The following is a 22770-nucleotide window of genomic DNA, read 5'->3' as shown; positions in this document are numbered from 1 at the left end:
AAAGTTGCAAACGCCTGGCTCACTGCTCAGCTCGTACAGGCCAACACTTTGTAAACAAGTTGAGCACCATTGGAAATGGTTTAGTTTAGGTGAATTTCTGAAGTTAAAATACAACAGAAGGCTTTACTTGCTTGCAGTTGAGGCACTTTCAGCAGCCAATTCCACACCTAGTCCACAAAATGAATTTTAATCAAAGTGCTTTTCATCAAAGCAATGCTCTAATCCAAATAAATGTTGAGTTTATAGAAAACCAGCATTTTTGTTGATTTAAATAAAAAGTTGGAAAGTCTGAGGAATTGATTCGAAGCAACCCACAATTATCATTGGTCACTGACTGGAAAACTGTTTACTCCCCTGTATTATCCTTTCTTGGGCCAGTGAAGGCTTTAAAACGTAAAGAGGCAGCGATCTCAACTTCCAGGAGACACTGTCAAACCCCTGACATTTATTCTCAGAAACAATCCACTAAACCTAATATAGCCTTGAGCCCAACATCAGTACAGTGAAAGCAAATTGGTAACTGGGTGTGATGTTTCAGCAGCTTGGCTTCATAATTCCATAAACCAAGCAAACTGCCAACTTCAAGGCAGGAAGAATGTTTACAAAAATTATTTTGAAGACACCATATCAGATCAAAGGAAGAATTCCAGATATCACTTACAATACTGACCATATGCCTTTGGTAAATGAGGGGCTTGATACTGTCTGTGAAATAGACTTAAGTTTGATGTACTGTCTTTTCAGAAATTAAGTACTGTGAGGTGCAGCTGTTCCAAGAAGTGTTTTCAAAGCCATCTTCCAACTGGCATAAGATGTGCCTAGGTGCTGAATCCAATACTACACCAGAAGACCCACTCCCCTTGGAATCACCATCAATAATTACAATCAGCAAATACTTGTGGGAATCAAACTGCAGCCATTTCAAGATGTTCTTCCCTCAGACAAACCAATGAAAGACAAGAGCTAAAAGTAACTTGTCACAGTGCAAGTTCTGCTGTCAGGGGAAATTAATGAGGTATCTGGACCCTTGTTGACTTCGCCAGCAGCCCTGTTCTATCCACTGGTGGTTGGCATAGCTCCGTCTTTTAGCATGGACTCCGGACTCGTGTCCCTTGTCAAGGTCAGTTGCTATGACCTACATGATTATCTTGGGTTCAGGCACCGAATCAGCAATGGATTTATGAGGTAAGACATTGGCACCATTCAGATACAGCTCATCTTTCACGATCACATCCTCTCCCAGGACTGCAATATTCTCCATCCGCACCTGGAAGCAGACAAGAATGAGCCCAAACGTCGTCAAGAGTAATATAACATTTCATTACTCAGGAACATGTCCTGCTAGTCAATGAGATTAAGTATAACAAAAAAATAACAGATTTAAAATTGATAATTGATCTAGCATTAATTACTATTTGTGGAAAAAGTTCCAAACTTCTACCATCCTTGGGATATATTTCATTCCTGAAAAGTGTAGCTCCAATTTGTTTTTTAAACTATGCCCCTTAAACCATTGGAAATAGTTTCTATCTACCTCAATAGGTTTCCTTTATATCTCAAGAACCTTGATCAAATTGGTCTCTCACCTTCCACATTCTTGGATATACTATGCCCTGGTTTATGTAATCTCACAGCACTGTCCTGCCAACAGGCACAATGTATCCTTCCAAAGATGGCAATGCCCAAAACTGCCCACAGTGACAAGCAGAGTTTGCAAGAGACTGAAATAAGGGGTCTACCCCATGTATTCTAATCCTGTAGATAAAAAGGCCAGCATTCCATTTTTTAAAAAAAAGTTATTTCGTGTCTGTTCATGACAGACCTCCACTTCCTTTTAGTAGTCTCTAAATAATAAAAAGCTGTGTTCCATCTTTTTAGATTCAAAGTGAGCAATTTGACACTTGCCTACTTTGACATTGATTTGTCAGTTTGGTTCATTCACTTAAAATTACAGAAGCATTAACAGATTACGTTTCCTTGTACACCTGTTCCAAGGAATACAATGGCTAATATTTTAAAGGAATTTAGTGATGCCTATATCATTCAAATTTCTCTTGACTCAGAAACCTTCTCTTTGGATTGGAAAATTAGGTAAATCACTTGGTATTTGGGTGAGCAAAGAAAACATGGTAAAACATCCCTCTGTACATTTTCATTGACGTGAGATCAATTGTTAAATTGAAATATGTTTTGATTTTATTCAGCAAAGCCCCCAACTATTTGTTCTTAAAAAGAAAATCCATTACTCCTCAGGTAAATCAGACACTAAATCACTAACTGCAGGAACAGGCTTGAGATCCAAAAGGACTCCATATGTTCCCAAGAAAAGTCTCTCATTAACATTAAACTGGTCCAGTGATTTGGACATGTTTGATAGACACAGACTGAGCATACTGAATAATTCTGTTCCCTCCACCTCATTTGCACCCAGAAAATGGGCCCAAGGTTAATTGGTTTCTGCAATCATGAGAGTACATGACCCAACGATTAACCCAGTGCAGCCTTCAGAGTGGAAAAAGTGAGGACTGCAGATGCTGGAGATCAGAGCTGAAAATGTGTTGCTGGAAAAGCGCAGCAGGTCAGGCAGCATCCAAGGAGCAGGAGAATCGACGTTTCGGGCATGAGGGCTCCTTGGATGCTGCCTGACCTGCTGCGCTTTTCCAGCAACACATTTTCAGCCTTCAGAGTGAGCAAGCCTGCTCAATGTCTTTAGTCTGCCAAAAGAGCCATTGCTGAGCAGCACCACACAAGACCTGGGAGGATACTGCCACATGCTATGGAGGTAGTGGTACCTAGAAACCTGAAAATTAAACAAGAGATTGTCTCTGTGAATGCATTCACAGAGAAAATAGTGGAACAGAAAAACATTTCCTCATCATTTACTCTCACCTCTCCACCCCCATTGTTTCCCTCTCTCTCTCAGATACAACCACCAACATCTCTCACCAACCAAACTGTTCATATCTCCTCCACTCGTATCCTCCCTTATTCCTCCACATGATGCACCCCTCTCCACTCACCCACTGCCCGACATCTGAGCTCCAGCCAATGATGCAGGACTCCAGCCAAGAGTGTGAACGAATCCTGGAGCCCTTTAGGATTGTGCAGCGTTTTATACGCACTCCATCCTCAATCACCACTTCAGGGCCAATTGTCACATTTGGACCAATGGAACAGTTCTCTCCAATCTGTGCACTGGGATCCTGGTGGAGAGAATTAACAGTGAGTCTCAGTCTGCAGGAGACAAGTTCACAATATGAGATGAACAATGGGGGCTGAAATACAATCCGGGACCTTATACAGGACTGGGTCACACATCTGACTTTGAAAGTCTTTAGCCAGCCCCAACACTAAACCAGTAAATCAGCTCCAAAGTGACACCAACATTCAGATGAGAGAAGCAGGGCCACTGCTGGATGTGGAGATGTCAATAGCAGTAAGAAGGGATATTCAGAACTCACGTTTGAAAGATAATGATTGAGCAGGATAGGGCAAAGTTGATGTTTCACATGGCAGTGCTCAGTTTCCTCAGTACTGACGTCCCTCAATATGAACATACAATATTGCCAAACAATTCTTCCCCAGTCTTCAAACCATAAGTGGCATTGCTACACCAATACCTCACTCTGGCTGCCTTTCCCATTGTTGCCTTCACGTGCAGGAGTGCACACATTATTACCATCTACAGTGAACGGACTTTCAGAAATAGAGGGGGACGCACTTTGGAACCTTCATCGTGGGAGCCTTGGCAGAACCTGCTTTCTCTATTTAGATTCAGCGATTCATTGAGTGTTGTCAACGTATCTGTCGATTTCAGCTGAACTGCTTTCATTAATGTCCTTTAGGGAAGGGAATCAGCCACTTGCATCTAGTCAGGCCTATACACATCAATTCCACACTAATGTGGACTCTTAATTACCTGAACAAGTCATACCTGGTGTGGAACCAGATGTGATCAGAAAATGTCAGCCTTCCCAGCAACACTCACATTCCTCAAATCATTATTTCATTGACTTTTAATTGGTTGAAAGACAGGCTTTCTGATCATCTTAAAACTTGCTCCTCTTCTAATCGGAGTGCAGCAAGATTAAACAAACGGTAAAATGAACTGCCAGATTGTCATTAAAAACCCATCTGCTTCACAAATGCCCTTTAGGGAAGGAAATCAGCTCCAAGTCCCACAGCAATGCTCTCTGATGTGACCTAGCAAAACATTCAATTCTGCACAAGATTCACAAATGCATCTCAAAGGTAATTAGTAATTGACAATAAAATGCTGGCCCAGACAAGTTAGTATGGGGGAAGTTCAGTCTAAATTACAATTCATTTTGGGACTGTTTCTTTCTGATGGTTATATTGCACCACCACAGCGACTGTAAAAATATGAAATAAAACAAAAGTGCTGGATAAACTCAGCAGGTCTGGCAGTAGCTGTGGAGAAAACAAAAGATTTACACTTTAAGTACCATGATTCTTCAGACTTTGTGATTATATTTACAAAGTTAGCTAGCTCAGGGAGATTGACGTTTCTTAGACCTGGACCAAAATGTGTTCGACTGACCACAGGCCACTCAGTCTATCTAACCTTGGAGGTGGGGAAACTGCTGGAAGCAGTTCTGAGGGACAGAGTTAATCTACATTCGGAGAGGCAGGGATTAATTAAGAACAGTCAGCATTGGTTTGTTAAGGGGAAGTCATGTCTGACCAATTGTCTGCTTGAAGTTTTCAAAGAGGTGACCAGGCCTGTAGATGAGGACAATGCTTTTGATGTCAAGTATTCAGACTTGCAGTACAGATTTTGACATGGTACTTCATAGCAGACTGATAGCAAAGGTAAGAGCTCGTGGGATCCAAATAAATTTGGCAAATCGGATCAGTCAGCTGAGTGGGTGATGGTTGAGGAGCGTTTTTGTGAATAGAAATCTGTGTCCAGTGCAATACCACAGGGATAAGTGTTGGTCTATTCACTGTTTGTGGTTTATATAAATGATTTAGACATGAATGTGGGGCAGGTGAACAGTAAGTTTGCAGATGATATGAGAATTGTTGGGGTGGTAAATAGTGAGAATAGCCTTGGATCGCAGGAGGATATAGATGGGCTGATCAGTGGTAAATGGAATTCAGTCCGGATAAGTCTGAGGTGATGCCTTGGGCAGGACAAATATGGCAAATATGGTAAGGACTCTGCGAAGCACTGAGTATCAGAAGGATCTTGGGTGTGCACGTACATTGGTCCCTTAAGGTATCAGGACAGGTAGGTAAAGTGCTTAAGAAGGCAAATAGGACACTTTTTCATGAGCAAAGGCATAAAGTTAAACAGCAGGGAAATTATGCTGGAATAGTATAAAATATTGATTGGGACAAGGCTAGAGTATTGTGTGTAGTTATGGAATTCCCATTATAGGAGGAAGGTATTGGAGAGGGTACAGAGGAGACTTACCACGATGTTGCCTGGACTGGAGAGTTTTAGTTATGAAGAGAAGTTGGACACACTGAGGTTAATTTCCTCTTCTCTGAGGAAAACCTGAGTGGACATGATTGAGATGTATAAAATTATGAGGCAAATAGACAGGAACAAACTGTGGTAAAGGCAGAAATCCTCATAACATTCTAGAAGTATTTAGAAGGGCACTTGGGTTGCCAAGATATACAAGGCCATGGGTCAAGAGCTTGAGAATTAGTTAGGTAGTTGTTTATGACTGGCACAGATGTAATGGGTTGAAGGACCTCTTCCTATGACATCTATATGATTGTGACATCTTGTAATCTCTCTCACATCATCCACTCCCAATTGTTCCTGTATTGTCTATCATAAGATTAGATTAGATTCCCTACAGTGTAGAGACAGGCCCTTCGGCCCAACCAGATCACACTGACCCTCCGAAGAGTAACCCACCCAGACCTATTTCCCTCTGACTAATGCACCTAAGAACAGGGGCAATTTAGCATGGCCAATTCACCTGACTTGCACATCTTTGGACAGTGGGAGGAAACTGGAGCACCAACTTCCTATAGATCTCCGATTGCAACCTTGACTTCTTTTTTTGTTTCAAACAGAACTGCAGGGAAAATAAAATTCCATATTTGGTTTGTGAAATCCCAGACCGTCACACAGGCAAATCTGTTCAAACATTTTAAATCATGGGCTTTAACAGAAAAATATACTCCAAACACTAGACAGTCACTGCCACCTGCTGGGAGAAAGGAGAAAATCACCACTTCCTTAAAGACCATACCAAGACAACCACCTGATGAAGGAGAAGCACTCCGAAAGCTAGTGCTTCCAAATAAACCTGTTGGACTATAACCTGGTATTGTGTGATTTTTAACTTTGTCCACCCCAGTCCAACACCGGCTCCTCCAAATCTTGAATACCAAGATCAGCAACCTAGAAAGATTCTCAGCAAACCATCAGCTATGGTGAATCCAAGATGATCCAGTTTGGAGAAAGTGAGGACTGCAGATGCTGGAGATCACAGCTTAAAAATGTGTTGCTGGAAAAGCGCAGCAGGTCGGGCAGCATCAAAGGAACAGGAGAATCAACGTTTCGGGCATACGCCCTTCTTCAGGAATGAGGAGGGTGTGCCAAGCAGGCTAAGATAAAAGGTAGGGAGGAAGGAGGGGTGTTGGGAATGCGATAGGTGGAAGGAGGTTAAGATGAGGGTGATAGGCTGGAGAGGGGGTGGGGGCGGAGAGGTCGGGAAGAAGATTGCAGGTCAAGAGGGCGGTGCTGAGTCCAAATGTTGGGACTGAGAAAAGGTGGGGGGAGGGGAAATGAGGAAGCTGGAGAAATCTGTATTCATCCCTTGTGGTTGGAGGGTTCCTAGGCGGAAGATGAGTCGCTCTTCCTCCAGGCATCATGTTGCCATGGTCTGGTGATGGAGGAGGCCAAGGACCTGCATGTCCTTGGCGGAGTGGGAGGGGGAGTTAAAGTGTTCCGCCACGGGGCGGTTGTGTTGGTTGGTGCGGGTGTCCCAGAGGTGTTCTCTGAAACGTTCCACAAGTAGGCGGCCAGTGTCCCCAATGTAGAGGAGGCCACATCGGGTGCAGCGGATGCAGTAAATGAAGTGTGTGGAGGTGCAGGTGAACTTGTGGTGGGTATGGAAGGATCCCTTGGGGCCTTGGAGGGAAGTGAGGGGAGAGGTGTGGGCGCAAGTTTTGCGTTTCTTGCGGTTGCAGGGAAGGTGTCGGGAGTGGAAGTTGGGTTGGTGGGGGGTGTGGACCTGACGAGAGAGTCGTGGAGGGAGTGGTCTTTCCAGAATGCTGATAGGGGAGGGGAGGGAAATATATCCTTGGTGGTGGGGTCTGTTTTGAGGTGGCGGAAATGAAGAAGGATGATCCGATGTATCTGGAGGTTGGTGGGGTGGTAGGTGAGGACCAGTGGGGTTCTGTCCTGGTGGCGATTGGAGGGGCAGGTTCAAGGGCGGAGGAGCAGGAAGTGGAGGAGATGCAGTGGAGAGCATCGTCAACCACGTCTGAGGGGAAATTGTGGTCTTTGAAGGCCATCTGGGTTGTATGGTTTTGGAATTGGTCCTCCTGGGAGCAGATGCAGCGGAGGCAAAGGAATTGGGAATATGGGATGGCGTTTTTACAGGGGGCAGGGTGGGAGGAGGTGTAATCTATGTAGCTGTGGGAGTCACATGGTTTATAGTAAATGTCCGTGTTGATTCGGTCGTCAGAGATAGAAATGGAAAGGTCTAGGAAGGGGAGGGAGGAGTCTGAGACGGTCCAGGTAAATTTGAGGTTAGGGTGGAAGGTGTTAGTAAAGTGGATGAACTGTTCAACCTCCTCGTGGGAGCACGAGGTAGCGCCAATACAGTCATCGATGTAGCGGAGGAAAAGGTGGGGGGGTGGTGCCAGTGTAGCTGCGGAAGATGGACTGTTCCACATATCCTACAAAGAGACAGGCATAGCTGGGGCCCATGCGGGTGCCCATGGCTACTCCTTTGGTTTGGAGGAAGTGGGAGGATTGGAAAGAGAAGTTGTTCAGAGTGTGGACCAGTTCAGTCAGTTGAAGGAGGGTGTCAGTGGAAGGGTACTGGTTGGTACGGAGGGAAAGGAAGAAGCGGAGGGCTTTGAGTCCTTCGTGATGGGGGATGGAGGTGTACAGGGACTGGATGTCCATGGTGAAGATAAGGCGTCGGGGACCGGGGAAGCAAAAATCATGGAGGAGGTGGAGGGCGTGGGTGGTGTCCCGAACGTAGGTGGGGAGTTCCTGGACTAAGGGGGACAGGACCGTGTCAAGGTATGCAGAGATGAGTTCGGTTGGGCAGGAGCAGGCTGAGACAATGGGTCAGCTGGTGCAGTCAGGTTTGTGGGCAGGAGGTAGAAACGGGCGGTGCGGGGTTGTGGGACTATGAGGTAGGAGGCAGTGGATGGGAGATCCCCTGAGGTGATGAGGTTATGGATGGTCTGGGAGATGATGGTTTGGTGGTGGGAGGTGGGGTCCAAGAACTCCCCACCTACGTTCGGGACACTACCCATGCCCTCCACCTCCTTCATGATTTTCGCCTCCATCCCATATTCCCAATTCCTTTGCCTCTGCCGCATCTGCTCCCAGGAGGACCAATTCCAATACCGAACAACCCAGATGGCCTCCTTCTTCAAAGACTGCAATTTCCCCTCAGACGTGGTTGACGATGCTCTCCACTGCATCTCCTCCACTTCCCGCTCCTCCGCCCTTGAGCCCCACCCCTCCAATCGCCACCAGGACAGAACCCCACTGGTCCTCACCTACCACCCCACCAACCTCCAGATACATCGGATCATCCTTCGTCATTTCCGCCACCTCCAAACAGACCCCACCACCAAGGTTATATTTCCCTCCCCACCCCTATCAGCATTCCGGAAAGACCACTCCCTCCACGACTCCCTCGTCAGATCCACACCCCCCCTCCCAACCCAACCTCCACTCCCAGCACCTTCCCCTGCAACCGCAAGAAATGTAAAACTTCGCCCACACCTCCCCCCTCACTTCCCTCCAAGGCCCCAAGGGATCCTTCCATATCCGTCAGAAATTCAATTGCACCTCCACACACATCATTTACTGCATCCGCTGCACCCGATGTGGCCTCCTATACATTGGGGAGACAGGCCGCCTACTTGTGGAACGTTTCAGAGAACAGCTCTGGGACACCCGCACCAACCAACCCAACCGCCCCGTGGCTGAACACTTTAACTCCCCCTCCCACTCCGCCAAGGACATGCAGGTCCTTGGCCTCCTCCATCGCCTGGAGGACGCCTGGAGGAAGAGCGCCTCATCTTCCACCTAGGAACCCTCCAACCACAAGGGATGAACTCAGATTTCTCCAGCTTCCTCATTTCCCCTCCCCCCACCTTGTCTCAGTCCCAACCCTCAGACTCAGCACCGCCTTCTTGACCTGCAATCTTCTTCCCGAACTCTCCGCCCCCACCCCCTCTCCGGCCTATCACCCTCACCTTAACTTCCTTCCACCTATCGTATTCCCAACACCCCTCCCCCAAGTCCCTCCTCCCTACCTTTTATCTTAGCCTGCTTGGCACACCCTCCTCATTCCTGAAGAAGGGCTTATGCCCGAAACATCGATTCTCCTGTTCCTTGGATGCTCCCTGACCTGCTGCGCTGATCCAGTTTGGAACACTGTTTATGCACCTTGTATAGTTACACAGGAAGATCGACTTGACCAAGGCGAATTAATTTGAAGTTTTGCTCAGAATATAGACAGTTTGGAATTCCACATAAGCAATCACACAAAAGCTAGCCCATTTATTCAAAGTTTGTGAGAAGATTTGTAGCTCGGGTGCTCGTTGTTGTGGTTCTGTTCACCGAGCTGGGAATTTGTGTTGCAGACATTTCGTCCCCTGTCTAGGGACATCCTCAGTGCTTGGGAGCCTCCTGGGAAGCGCTTCACAGATTTAATCAATAAGCACATCGACCTGGACCCAATATACCGGCCACTGCAGCGGACAGCTGGAACTGACAACCGGAAGCGGCAGAGACAGGCCAGTCTAAATGCCAGAGGAAAGATCACAGAAGCGCTTCACAGGAGGCTCCCAAGCACTGAGGATGTCACCTAGACAGGGGACGAAAAATCTGCAACACAAATTCCCAGCTCGGCGAACAGAACCACAACAACGAGCCCATTTATTCCTACTGATCGTTTTGAAGGTCTTTCCCCAGAGTGCAGCAATTTCTCAAAATATTTATCCAATTTAATTGCAACGTTATTACTGCTTCCACTTTCAGACAGGACAATCCAGCTCTCAACTCACCAGAGTAAAATAAAATTCTCACCCAACCACCCTCACCCCAGGTCCTGTTGCAACTTGTGTCTTTTGATTGCTGAAGGAGCTGAACCCACTGGGTTATAGATCAGATACCACTGCTGCTCAGAGGATTGCTGGCTAAAGATCATGTTCAGTAGAGCTGGTAAACTACTGTGACAGTGGGACAGGCCACAAACTCTTAACTATTCTGTCCAGTGGCAGCACCTGACCCAGTGCTCAGCAAAGGAGTGCTATCATACAACACTTGCACTGTGGAATATTAAACTGAGTGGCAACTGCTGAACAGAAGGATACAGCGGACAGCCAGACGGTTGAATGAGTCCAGGATGAGGAGCACAGTGCGCTGAGATGATGGTGTAAAACCCCACTGGGACACCCAGCACCAAGACTTACCACCAGCACGTTTCCAACGATGCCAGGTCCTTGGTGTAGCCGGTCTGGTGCTTTGTGCCGAAGGGAATGTAGATACATGCACATTCCAGTTAGGAAGTCCTTGGGCTGCCCGATATCCATCCAGAACCCTGCACAGAAGGCAAGCAATTGCATCGTGTTTCCAGAGATTTATGATAGTTACCCATTCCTGATCCTTGGGGTCCTTCAGGCAACTTCAAGACTGGACAGTCTAGCACAATATGACCAGGACCAGCAGCAAACCTCCACAGTGCCTTGGACTCTGGAAATCACCACCTTTAGGAATGACTTTCCCAATCGATGGAAACAATTTCACCTTTTTTTTACTCTGAAAGTATCCCTCCCTGCCCAAGAACAAGCTCTAGTTTCTAATATTTCTTTGAAGGTTTCAATGTTTCTTCCTTTCAGATGGATCATAGGTGAACTGTAACTGAACTTGATCTATCCATTGTAACTTGATCTCCTCACCAACAGAAATCAATTGCAGTTTTAAAACCTCCACTTAATGACAGCGTTCCCAAGTTTTTGAAGGTCGGAGTTCTTGATATCCACTGTCCTGCGTGTACAAATGACTCACTTCTTGATTTAACCATATTTGGCCCAGCTCTCATTTAACAGCAGGCTCCTTCACTCTGGAAATCCCCACTAGAGCAAATAGTCTGTATTTGCCCAATGGGTGGGCCCTTTCCCTAAGGGCAGACTCCACACCATAACAGCTTCCAATACAATATACACCCAATGCAGACCTGAGCAAACCAGAGAACATTGAATGGATAAGGACAACAGGCTGCACATCATTTAATTATACAATCACTACCCGACTCCCAAACAACGGCACGAGGTAAAAGTGAATCAAGAAAAAAATCACCGGCCTGTACTGCACAAACTGATCTTGCCCAGGACAGAGGGTGAGAGAAAGAGAATGCATGCTTGGGTGTGGGAAAGAAGAAACAATACTGGAATTTCTCTCCAACATCATAGACGTAAAGCTTAGAGACTGCCTAGTTCAGAAGGAGACTCTGCCTCAAGCCAAGTCTGAACTGAGTGCATTCCTCACCTTGCAGCTCCATGGCATACAGTTGTCCTTCCTGAGCCATGACTGGGAAGATCTCTTTCTCGATGGAGGTTGGCCTGAGCTGTAGAGAGACAAAGGACACAGAATCAGCACCAGGCACTGGCTCACAGCACCACTCTGCCTTCCTCCCTTCCTCATCCAGAAAGCTTGTCCATGCTGGACTCATCACTACCTTACCCCTCTATTAATCAACATATACATTATATAAAATAGCTGCAAGTTGGCAAAAAATAATATGAACTATTTTGGGTGTGGGATTGCTATTTTCCATCTCTCTTTCAGGAAAGGACATCTTTTACTCAGGCACAGCACTGGAAGCCTTCTTGTCCTTCAGACACTTAACCGTTTGTCAGCTTTGGCCCCAAACAGTGAACCATTTCACTGTTGGAGGCATCATGCCTAGGATCATGTTCAAACCTGGCCAGCAAAGATGAGCAGGAACCTTGGGTCATTTTTCTCTCTCAGATTTAAGGCACTGCAAGCGAGATCAGATTCTTCTCAGGGACCAGGGATTAGTTTGTGACACTGCTAATCGCTTAGGACATGTACTCAATACTTTAACCAGCAGAGGAATCAGAAGAGGCTATGTCACTGTCTCAAATATACTTGACTGTCACCAAGATTGCCCGTAGTGTTAGGTAAGGGGTAAATATAGGGGTATGGGTGGTTTGCGCTTCGGCGGGTCGGTGTGGACTTGTTGGGCCGAAGGGCCTGTTTCCACACTGTAATGTAATCTAATCTAAGAGATCAGAACAGACAGCAGTTTTATTGTAAGCTGTAAACTTACCATAGTTCTACCCAAACATAGGACTGATGTCTCATTAGAGACAGACTGCTGGTGGTTTAACTGGAGGGTCACCACACTTCAGGTGAGGGGAGAGGTTGAGAAGGAAAATCCTTCACACTGTCGGTGTTACTGTGCATCACAAACCACCGTCCAGCCAACTAACCTAACCCAACCACCCAGGTACAATCAATCTTGGTGAGCCAAGAGAAAAATATTTGTAGGAAACCACCTAAAGGAACAAAGTATCTGATTTAAGTTACTAACATACTGCATTTACAAGTTAATAGGTATATTAATAAATTGCAAACTTACGAAAATCATCTAAATTAGCTACAATTCCAGCTGGTGAGAACCTCTGGGATTAAGTCAACAACAATAACAACATTTAAAAGGCCCCTGGATGGGTATATGAATAGGAAGAGTTGAGAGGGATATGGGCCAAATACTGGCAAATGGGACTAGGTTAATTTAGGATATCTGGTTGGCGTGGATGAGTTTGACTGAAAGCTCGGTTTCTGTGCAGTACAGCTCTTTGACTCTATGACTCTTTACAGAACTTCTACACAACAACAAAGAATTATAAGACTGTCTTAGGGCAGATGACCCAAAAGCTTTATCAAAGATTTTCAATGTCTTAAAGGAGAGAAAGAGGGAATTCTAGAGCTTGGATCCCAGGTAAGTCAAGGCAGAACTGCCAATGGTGGAGCGATCAATATCAGGGAGATGTACAAGATGGCAAAATGAGTGGAGTTCAGGTATCTTGGAGGGGATTAGAGACATGTGGAGGTGGGTCTGAGAGCTTAGTGGCAATGGGTGAACGGGGCTTGTTCCAAGTTGGGACCCAGGAGGAACTGTTTTAGATAACCTCAAGTTTACAAAGGATATGCCAAGAGTCCGTGTTTAGGCAGAGATGTGATTGGAACCACTAAAGGTGTATGTGAGATAGAGAGAGCGGGTGAGTGAGTGAGTGAGTGAGTGAGTGAGTGTGTGTATATGTATGAGAGAGAGAGAGTGAGAGTGTGTGCGTGCGTGTATTTATAGACTAGGGGAACAGTGTTTCAGAACAGTAGTTCTGAATCAGTGATAGGGAACAAACACAGGTCCAGCCAGTACCAGCCATTCCAAAACTGAATAAAGGAAGTCAAAATTATAGGACGTGATTCAGAAAAAGCTAAACAGAGGCAGGAGAGAACCAGATAAATTCCATTGGCAAAGTGGGCAGCTTGAATAATCCAACATAAACTGAAATCTAACTCCTGGTAGGTGCAGCAATGAAAACTATAAAATAGCACCTTTAAACTTTGCAGAAGTAGCTCAACTCAATGACAGCTGTTCCTGCCCTGGGAGTGTTTGATGGGGACAGTGTGAAGGTAGCTTTACACTGTATCTAACTCCATGCTATCCCTGTCCTGGGAGTGTTTGATGGAGAGAATGTAGAGACAGCTTTACTCTGTATCTAACCCCGTGCTGTACTTGTCTTGGGAGTGTTTGATGGTAACATTGTAGAGAAAGCTTTCCTTTAAATTGATATGGGTAGCTTTATTCAAATTTAAAGCAGTAGAGAGTCCTTTACTCTGTCTGGCTTCATGCTATCATTTTGGAATGAGTGGTACTGGTTGCACCAGTATTTGGTGGGGACAGCATATTTGGCCTTTGTTTCAGTTTGAAGAAAAAAAAAGGAACCTTTACTTTCAGTTTAAAAGAATAGAGAGAGTTTTAGCCTGTTCCTGTCCTGGGAGTGTTTGATGGGAACAGTACAGAGGACATTTTCTTCTGTATCTAACTCAGTGCTGCCCCTGCCCTGGGAGGGCTCAATGGAGACAGTGTAGATAGAGCTTTCCTCTGCATTTAGTCCTGGGCAGTCCCTATCCTGGGACTGTGGGGGCCAGTGTAATGGGGTCTTTACTCTGTATCTATGTTGGTGCTGTCCCTGTCCTGGGACTGTGGGGGCCAGTGTAATGGGGTCTTTACTCTGTATCTATGTTGGTGCCGTCCCTGTCCTGGGGAGTGTTGGATGGTAACATTCCATTTGCTTGCATAAACATCCTTCACTTTGAGGTTTGTGCAGGCTGCAGGGTAGAAGGGCTATGATTTACACCAAGTTCATGGAAACACTGCTGATTAGTGCTTGACCAAATAGCATCCAAGATTCAAAATGGTCTGCACCACTGGGTTGCCAAGATCTCCTTAATCACTACTTCGCCAAGTGAGGAGAGTAGGGATCGAATATCGCTACTTCACATCAAGGAAAATATACCTGGATCCTGTTCAGAACCGTGGGGCTGAAAATATACATTCCCGCATTGATCTTGTTTGACACAAACACTTGAGGCTTTTCCACAAATCGATGTATTCGCCCAATTTCTGCTTCATAGATCACAACCCCGTATTTGGATGGCTCCTCCACCCGAGTGACCTGTCAATGAGATGGATTTTTAAAGAGGATCAGAGGGACACTGAATAGCTCAGTGGTGGGGACAAGGGTCAGGAGCAACTTCCACAAACACTTTTCCTTTCTAGTCTCCATTAAGATGTGGTCCAGTTGTTGGAAAAAGTCAGCAGACTCCCCCCAGTCCAGTTCATCATTCCCAGGAAATGGGCAGATATTCCCAGAACCTCACACTTAATGCCTAAGGCCTGAGATTGCTGTTATAGCTATAGCATTGGCTGTGAACTGGTGCAACACACAAAAGGACAAGTTTGCTGATGGCCATTACATTAGTCACTAGAGCAGACAAAGGCAGTTTTAACAGGCAATACCATTTAAAAAAAAGATTGATTTATTGGGTGTGGACCTTGTTGGCAGGCCCAGTACTTGGGAGTCCGCCCATCCCCAACTACCAACTGAATGGCCTGCTAGTCATTGCAGAATCAACCACTTTGTTGTGTTTCTGGAGTCACATGTGTAGGTCATACCAAGTAAGGATGGCAGATTGCCTTCCCTGAAGGATTTTAGTTAACCAGATGTTTTTGCAACAATTGCTGGTGGTCTCGTAATCATGATCAGAGACTAACTTTCAATTCCAGATTTTATTCATGGCAACTGCACTGGTTGTTATCGGGGAAGTTGAATCCAGGTTCCCAGAGTATTCAACTGGGTGTAGGATTATTGGCCCAGTGAAGTTAGTGCCAAGCCACTGTCTCCCTGTTTGCCACTCACCACTATAGTACCCTCCTTTCCATGATGCTTGTGAAAGCGGACCATCTCTTCAAAGGGGAACTCACAGATAACGTCACTGTTGAGGACAAAGAAGGGTTCCAAGCTGCTGGTGATCAGTTCACGGGCCAGAGCGAGGGGTCCAGCTGCAAAAGGATGACACACAAGTCATAAAAGCCACAAAGATAGCCACATGCTCCTGCAGCATCACACTGACATGGTATGATTCTCAATCAGCATCCACAGACACATACTCCAAGTGAAAGCCCCTTCTCTGCCTCGCACTGGTTCCCTCTTCAGTTTATCGCATCACTTTTTTAAAAAGACTAACTAAATAGTCAACAGCTCAGCCTTGAATCCTCCCTTCCTGCTTCTAATAGCAGACAAACATTGTGCCCCCATGATCGCCCTGGGCTAGCTCTGCAGAGAACTACAGCCACTTGATAGTTAAATGGTTTGCAATTAGACTGCTCAAGATGGAAATGGATAGAAAAAGTATGAAACATGACAATGAAGGTATGAAGCGATATGGAGTAGAGATAGGTAAATACATCTCAGTACGGATCACCTATGACCTAACAATGTCAAAAAAGATTGAAGCAGTTTAATGATCACCTCTTGTGCTTTTATTTCACTGAATTGCTGCCAGCATCAGAGGCAATGGTTATTCTATTTTGAATGGGATTCAGGGACAGAAATTAATGAAATTTGAGGGAAATAAAATTTTGTATAAACATGCAGTGCAGAAGGGAGAAGCTAGGATTCCACAATGGACAAAAAAAAAGAGTACCTCTGAAGTAAAGACCCTCATGAGCAGGGTGAGGAAGATGGGAAAGGGGAGCATGCGGATTTCACTGTCATCTGTATATCGATGTGGCAAATTTTCTCACCTGTTCCCAAGGGCTCCTTTTCATGAGAGAGAGAAATCCGGATACCCAGCTAAAGGAAAAAGTACAAAATGGCTGCTTAGTGAAGAATACACAATTACACTCATTCCTTCCTGTCGTTTCGTTGAATCATACAACATGGAAACAGACCCTTTGGTCCAATAGTCCACACTGACCAAGTTCCCAAACTAAAATAGTTCCACTTGCCTACGTTTGGCCCATATCCCTCCAAACCTTTCTTATTGATATACCTATCCAATTTTTTAAAAATGTTGTAATTGTATCTGCATCCACCACTCCCTCATTCCACACATGAACCGCTATGTTAAACACATTGCCCCTCATGTCCTTCTTAAAAACATTCTCCTCTCAGCTTAAAAAATATGGACCCAAGTTTTGAAATCCCCACCCTAGGGAAATAACAAATGCAATTTAACTTTTCTATGCCCCCCCCACCCCCGCCGTAATTTTATAAACCTCCACAAGGTCACCCCTCAACCTCCTACACTCCAGAGAAAAGAGTCCCACCTATCCAACCTGTCCTTACAATGCAAACTTTCCATTCCTAGCAACATCTGGTAAAGCTTTTCCGAACCCTCTCCAATTTAATAACATCCTTCCTAGAACAGAGAGAACTGCACACAGTACTCCAACATAGGCCTCACCAACACCCTGTACAAACATCATGACATCCCAACTCCTGTACTCAAAGGTCTGAGCAATGAAGGCAAGCATGCTGAACACCTTAACTACCCTGTCTACCAGATGCTCATCAGTGAAGTAGGCATTCGTGCAAGTTGAGCACAGAAAGCGAGACTGAGAGTGAGAAAATGTGGAGAGAGAGAGAGGGGAGGTGGGGGGAGAGAGAGAGAGAGAGAGAGAGAGAGAGGTGTGGACGCTCAAGCAGCAAGCTGGGCCTAGTGCTCACCTATCTGCACCTGGTCTGGCTCTGCTGGTAACACCTTCACCTCCCACACAGAAGCGGATGAGCTGAAGCCCAATTCCAGAGAGTTGAGTAGAGCTGGGGTCGTGGGGGAAATGAGATCAGGCATGACATAAAACACAGGCAGCAGTTTGAAATGATCCTCAAGTTTACAGAGGGTAGAAAGTAGGGATGGCACACGCATGAGGCACTTTAAGCTGAATGGCTCTTCACCATTCAGTTGGAGCTTTGGAGTTCTCTGTCCCCATAGTATACAGGACAACTGCACATTTGGAAAGAAATAGTCCAAACTGAAATGGCTCACTTGTTTAGCCCATCAGCCTCTTCAACTTGTTAGGTTCAACATCCCAAAACACAATTACACAGTGAGAGGGGAAATACATTGCTGGGTTCAGTCAGGCTGTATGCTGCACAGTTCAATACCAAATCCCTGCTGTTACCATGTCTAACACAATCACAGAAAGTCAGTGAGCAGGAGACATCCCCATCTGCTATTGTAGTCTCTTCCCACTTACCCGCTGCTCCTGCTCCTTCATCTCCTTCTCCAACATCTCTGACATGTAGCTGACAGCAAGGATCACATGGGATACACCAGCCTGCTCAAAACAGATACAACATGGTTTTATGTGGGAAAAGGGAGACAGAAGAACCTGCCTCTAGTCTGCACTTTTGGACTGATTAACACCACATTCCCAGTTTGTTACAACACTCTGCGTACTGTTGCACTTCAGCTGAAATCCTGAAGATAACAGTGGGGGAGGAAAAATTCTCAGATCTGTATGTTGAACTGTTTAAAAACAGTGCATTTTGAGATTCAGCCCTTCCCAACTTGAATGTTACAGGAGATTGACAGTGCTGACTACATGCCAATAACCGACTTGTGGACCACAACTATTGAAGTAATTATCAACTCAATATTAATGAGCAATCAGAAATTACTTGTACTGGTGCTGATGCAGTTGGAAGGGAAAACTGCAACATGAAAGCATTTTGGCGTATCCACAATCTTCCTCAATATATTTTGGCACTAATATAAAAAGAGTCAGGACAATTAGATACAGGATAATCTTTGTATAATGATAAAGGTCAACAAGCTTGTGTAATAAGGAAATAAGATGAAATGCTGGACAGTAATTTAAGAGCATGCACTGTCCTGCTCTTGTACATCGCCATTCGTGATCACACGCTCCCATAACATTATCACTGGATCTCCAAGTTCCTATCTTGGAATGCATGTGCTCCTCTCTCTTGTATCCTGAGCTCAATCGTGTGGCAGATGCTGACTGTACCTTTACTAAAGCTTCCACTTGGTGCAGAAGAATGGGCTTATTGCAGAAATCCACCAGTGGTTTCGGAACGCTGAGTGTCAGCGGTCGTAACCGCGTGCCGTAGCCTCCGACCAAAATCAATGCTTTCATCGTCAGCTGTGAAAAAAAATGAAACGAGAGCTCTCAGTCAACAATGAAGAGGTGAACATGCAAGAACTGAACCTAAAGATGCTGCAACTTTCCAGCAACAAAAGGAGGCTGACAATCAAAAGAGAAAAGGCTGGAAAATCTCAGCAGGTCCGGCAGCATCTGTAAGGAGAGAAAAGAGCGGACGTTTCGAGTCTAACTGACCCTTTGTCAAACAGTCAATTAGACTCGAAACGTCAGCTCTTTTCTCTCCTTACAGATGCTGCCGGACCTGCTGAGATTTTCCAGCATTTTCTCTTTTGGTTTCAGATTCCATCATCTGCAGTAATTTGCTTTTATATAGGAGGCTGACAATCATGCTCTACAAACAAGGCTGGGCCTGAAGCAAGGAAGAATGAACTCAGAAATTAAAACACCTTTAAATCTATTCCTACAAAACCATGTCCACTCCTGGACCCTATGTTTGCTGAGATTGGCTGTGGTTTCCCCTTTCCTTCAAAATTTTCATCATCAACCCTCAATTAACACAATATGTTTGAAAACCCACAATCAGGTTTTTGCAGAACTGCAGTTCTTAACCAGATCTTATTTATAGAACATAGAACATAGAATATAGAAAAATACAGCACAGTACAGGCCCTTTGGCCCTCGATGTTGCGCCGATCCAAGCCCACCTAATCTACACTAGCCCACTATCCTCCATATGCCTATCCAATGCCCGCTTAAATGACCATAAAGAGGGAGAGTCCACCACTGCTACTGGCAGGGCATTCCATGAACTCACGACTCACTGAGTAAAGAACCTACCCCTAACATCTGTCCTATACCTACCACCCCTTAATTTAAAGCTATGCCCCCTCGTAATAGCTGACTCCATACGTGGAAAACGGTTCTCATGGTCAACCCTGTCTAAACCCCTAATCATCTTGTACACCTCTATCATGTCACCCCTAAACCTTCTTTTCTCCAATGAAAACAACCCCAAGTGCCTCAGCCTTTCCTCATACGATCTTCCTACCATACCAGACAACATCCTGGTAAACCTCCTCTGCACCCGTTCCAGTGCCTCCACATCCTTCCTATAGTATGGCGACCAAAACTGCAAACAATGCTCCAAATGCGGCCGCACCAGAGTCTTATACAACTGCAGCATGACCTCAGGACTCCGGAACTCAATTCCTCTACCAATAAAAGCCAGTACGCCATATGCCTTCTTCACCGCACTATTTACCTGAGTGGCAACTTTCAAAGATTATGTCACAAAAGTAACAGGCACTGGGCTTCTTTTGTTGATTTGCTGGTCCTTGAAGACAAAACCAGAAATCAGCATTAATTTAAACATGTACATCCAACCACCATTTGGCAAACTACAAATCCCATACAGAATGAATAGAAACATCCTCTGTCTGCAGACTCTGCCACTTAATCACTGATTCAGGATCCCTCCCTGCCTTGTGTCTGAGACTGCTATCTCAGGGATCCAGGTTCGATTCCAGCCTTGGGCAACCGTCTGTGTGAAGTTTGCACATTCTCCCGTGTCTGCGTGGGTTTCCTCCGGGTGTTCCAGTTTCCTTCCACAATCCAAAGATGTACAGGTTAGGGTGGATTAGCCATGCTAAACTGCCCATAGTGTTCAGGGAGGTTAGGTGCATTAGTCAGGGGGAAATATACAGTAATAGGGTAGGGGAATGGGTCTGGGTGGGTTACCCTTCGGGAGGTGGGCGGGAGAAGGTTGGCGTGGATTTGTTGTGCCAAGTGGCCCGTTTCCACACACCGTGGTGATCCTCTGACCTTTGCCAACCTCGGTGCTGCTTTATCCAGCGGCACGAGCTCCCAGCAGCTGAGCCCTGCCCTGCCCTGCCCAGCCCAGCCCAGCCTCAGCTCAACTTGGCCACTGTCAGCAACACACTGGGCTGTTCTCGGGGCCCAGCCAACCGTATCCTACCCTCCACCAATCAGCGCCTAACCAAGAACCTGCTGACCATTCCTTTAGTACAACCTGATTCCTGTCACCTCCCTCCCTCCCTAATCCCACTGGGATCCTGAATCACCTCCTGCCCCCAGGGAGACCTCACTCCTCCCCCTGGCCAGTACCTCTCCATTCTCCCTCCCTCACACTCACTCCCTCCCTCCCACTCCCTCCCTCCCCCTCCGACTCACTCCCTCCCTCTGGATCTACCACACTCCCTCCTTCCCTCCCTCCCACTCCCTCCTTCCTTCCTTCACTCCCTCCCTCCCTCCTTCCCTCTCACTCCCTCCCTCACTCCCTCCTTCCTTCCCTCCCTCACTCCCTCCCTCCCTCACTCCCTCCCTCCCTCCTTCCTTCCCTCCCTCCCTCCTTCACTCTGGATCCACCACACTCCCTCCCTCACTCCTTCCCTCCCTCCCTCTGGATCCACCACACTCCCTCTCCTCACCTCACCCTCTTCCCCATCTCCCTCACTTTATTTTTCTCTCCCTTTTGCTTTGGCTCCGGGTTTTTTTTTCTCTATTTCTCTCTCTTCCCCTCCTCCCCTTATCTATCTATCTATTCATTTATTTCTTCCTTCCTCTTTGCATCTCTCTCTGGATTTACCTCCCGTTCTCCGGCCTCGCCTCCGACATGAACGACGTGGCACTGCCGCCGCACCGTAACGTGGCAACAGCCAATGGCAGGACGCCGCAGGAGGCCCGACCAATGGGAGGCGGGGATAGGGGGAGGTGCGGGCGCGTCTGACCAACGGGGAGAACGACCCGGCGACCACCAACGGAAGGCGGACAACTATCAACATTGGCCAATCGGAATGGGCCAGGGGAAAACGCCATCAAGTGATACGCGTGAACAAGATGGTCCAAGAAGCATCATCTTGGAGGAGAGCGCCCTGAGGTATGAAGAGGACTGAGATGGTTACTGCAACCATTTGTGTCTTCTCACTGATAATGACAGTGATTTTCACTCATGAAAGGTGTCATTTGTTACACATGGAAATCTGAAATGTGGGTGACAAAGACTGATTTTTTAATGGTATCCAGAAAACTTTAAAATTAGGGAACAAATTATTGCAGAAGCTGGAATCTGTACTGAAAACAACAAATTGTGGGGATCACAGAGAGTCAGGCAGCATCCACAGAGAGAGAGCAAGATAAAAAAATTTTGAGTCTCGATGTGGAGGAGGCAGCATTTATGGTATTGTTTGAGAGGGGTGAGGGTAGTGGGTGTAGGGTGCCAATGAAGAAAAGACGTCAATAGTTCAAATTAAGTGATCGGGGTGTGAGCATGGCAGACCAACGGTGTGTCTCCTTCCAGAGTTGACAAGATAGAAAGTGGAATGAGGGGAGGGGAGGACATGCTAACAAGCTAAAAGAAAGCAAGAAATGGGAGTTGGTTCACAGTTTAAAGGTTGAGAGTGTGAGGTTGATGAAGGGCGCCTGCCTGAAACGTTGATTTTCCTGCTCCTCGAATGCCGCCTGACCTGCTGGGCTTTTCCAGAACCACACTCTCGACTCTGATCTCCAGCATCTGCAGTCCTCACTTTCTCACAGTTTAAAGACTCAATATTAAGTCCAGAAGGCTTGTAAAGTGCCTAGTCTGAAGATGAGATGTTGTTCCTCCAGTTTGCACTGTGATTCACTGGTCCCCTGCCGCATGCCAAGACATGTCAGCATAACACTGTGTTAAAATAACAGCTACGGGAAGGTTGTGGTCCTGCTTGCGCACGAACAGGAGGTGTTCCACAAAGCCAGTCTGCATTTGGTTTCTCCAATGTAGAGCAGGCCACATTGGATGTAGTAAATACAATACACAAGATTGGAGGAGGTACAGGTGAAATGCTGCTTCACCTGGAAAGAC

At 46.1% G+C, this 22770-nt stretch overlaps 1 protein-coding gene across 3 annotated transcripts; it reads right to left on the bottom strand.

The window, feature by feature from the left end:
* Positions 1–425: 425 nt before the first annotated feature.
* On the bottom strand, positions 426–21639 carry gmppb (GDP-mannose pyrophosphorylase B). Of its 3 annotated transcripts, none has more exons than XM_072582764.1 (11): positions 21517–21639; positions 20173–20244; positions 18816–18950; positions 18042–18122; positions 16587–16635; positions 15700–15842; positions 14797–14955; positions 11735–11813; positions 10660–10787; positions 3021–3203; positions 426–1267 (listed from the first exon to the last, which is right to left on the bottom strand). In XM_072582764.1, exons 3-11 carry the CDS (start codon positions 18942–18944, stop codon positions 1136–1138), a joined length of 1083 nt encoding a protein of 360 aa, XP_072438865.1. In that variant the 5' UTR covers positions 18945–18950; positions 20173–20244; positions 21517–21639; the 3' UTR covers positions 426–1135. The 3 variants fall into 3 exon arrangements, with proteins under 3 accessions (XP_072438865.1, XP_072438866.1, XP_072438868.1); XM_072582765.1 differs by lacking the exon at positions 21517–21639 and adding an exon at positions 20393–20892; XM_072582767.1 differs by lacking the exon at positions 20173–20244 and having other exon boundaries at positions 21517–21561.
* Between the last annotated feature and the right edge of the window lie 1131 nt (positions 21640–22770).

This window comes from Chiloscyllium punctatum, chromosome 12 (genome assembly GCF_047496795.1).
Source record: "Chiloscyllium punctatum isolate Juve2018m chromosome 12, sChiPun1.3, whole genome shotgun sequence".
In the NCBI taxonomy this organism is placed as follows: domain Eukaryota; kingdom Metazoa; phylum Chordata; class Chondrichthyes; order Orectolobiformes; family Hemiscylliidae; genus Chiloscyllium; species Chiloscyllium punctatum.
The sequence above is the reverse complement of the archived record's forward strand: the minus strand, read 5'-3'. Positions and strand labels throughout refer to the sequence as shown.

Excerpts from the sequence above, each read along its gene's own strand:
- gmppb (XM_072582764.1), bottom strand. The coding sequence starts at position 18,944 with ATGAAAGCATTGATTTTGGTCGGAGGCTACGGCACGCGGTTACGACCG. Across the intron at positions 15,843-16,586 it reads AAAGGAGCCCTTGGGAACAG|CTGGACCCCTCGCTCTGGCC; the intron begins GTGAGAAAATTT and ends ATCCTTTTGCAG. Across the intron at positions 14,956-15,699 it reads GAAAGGAGGGTACTATAGTG|GTCACTCGGGTGGAGGAGCC; the intron begins GTGAGTGGCAAA and ends TCTCATTGACAG.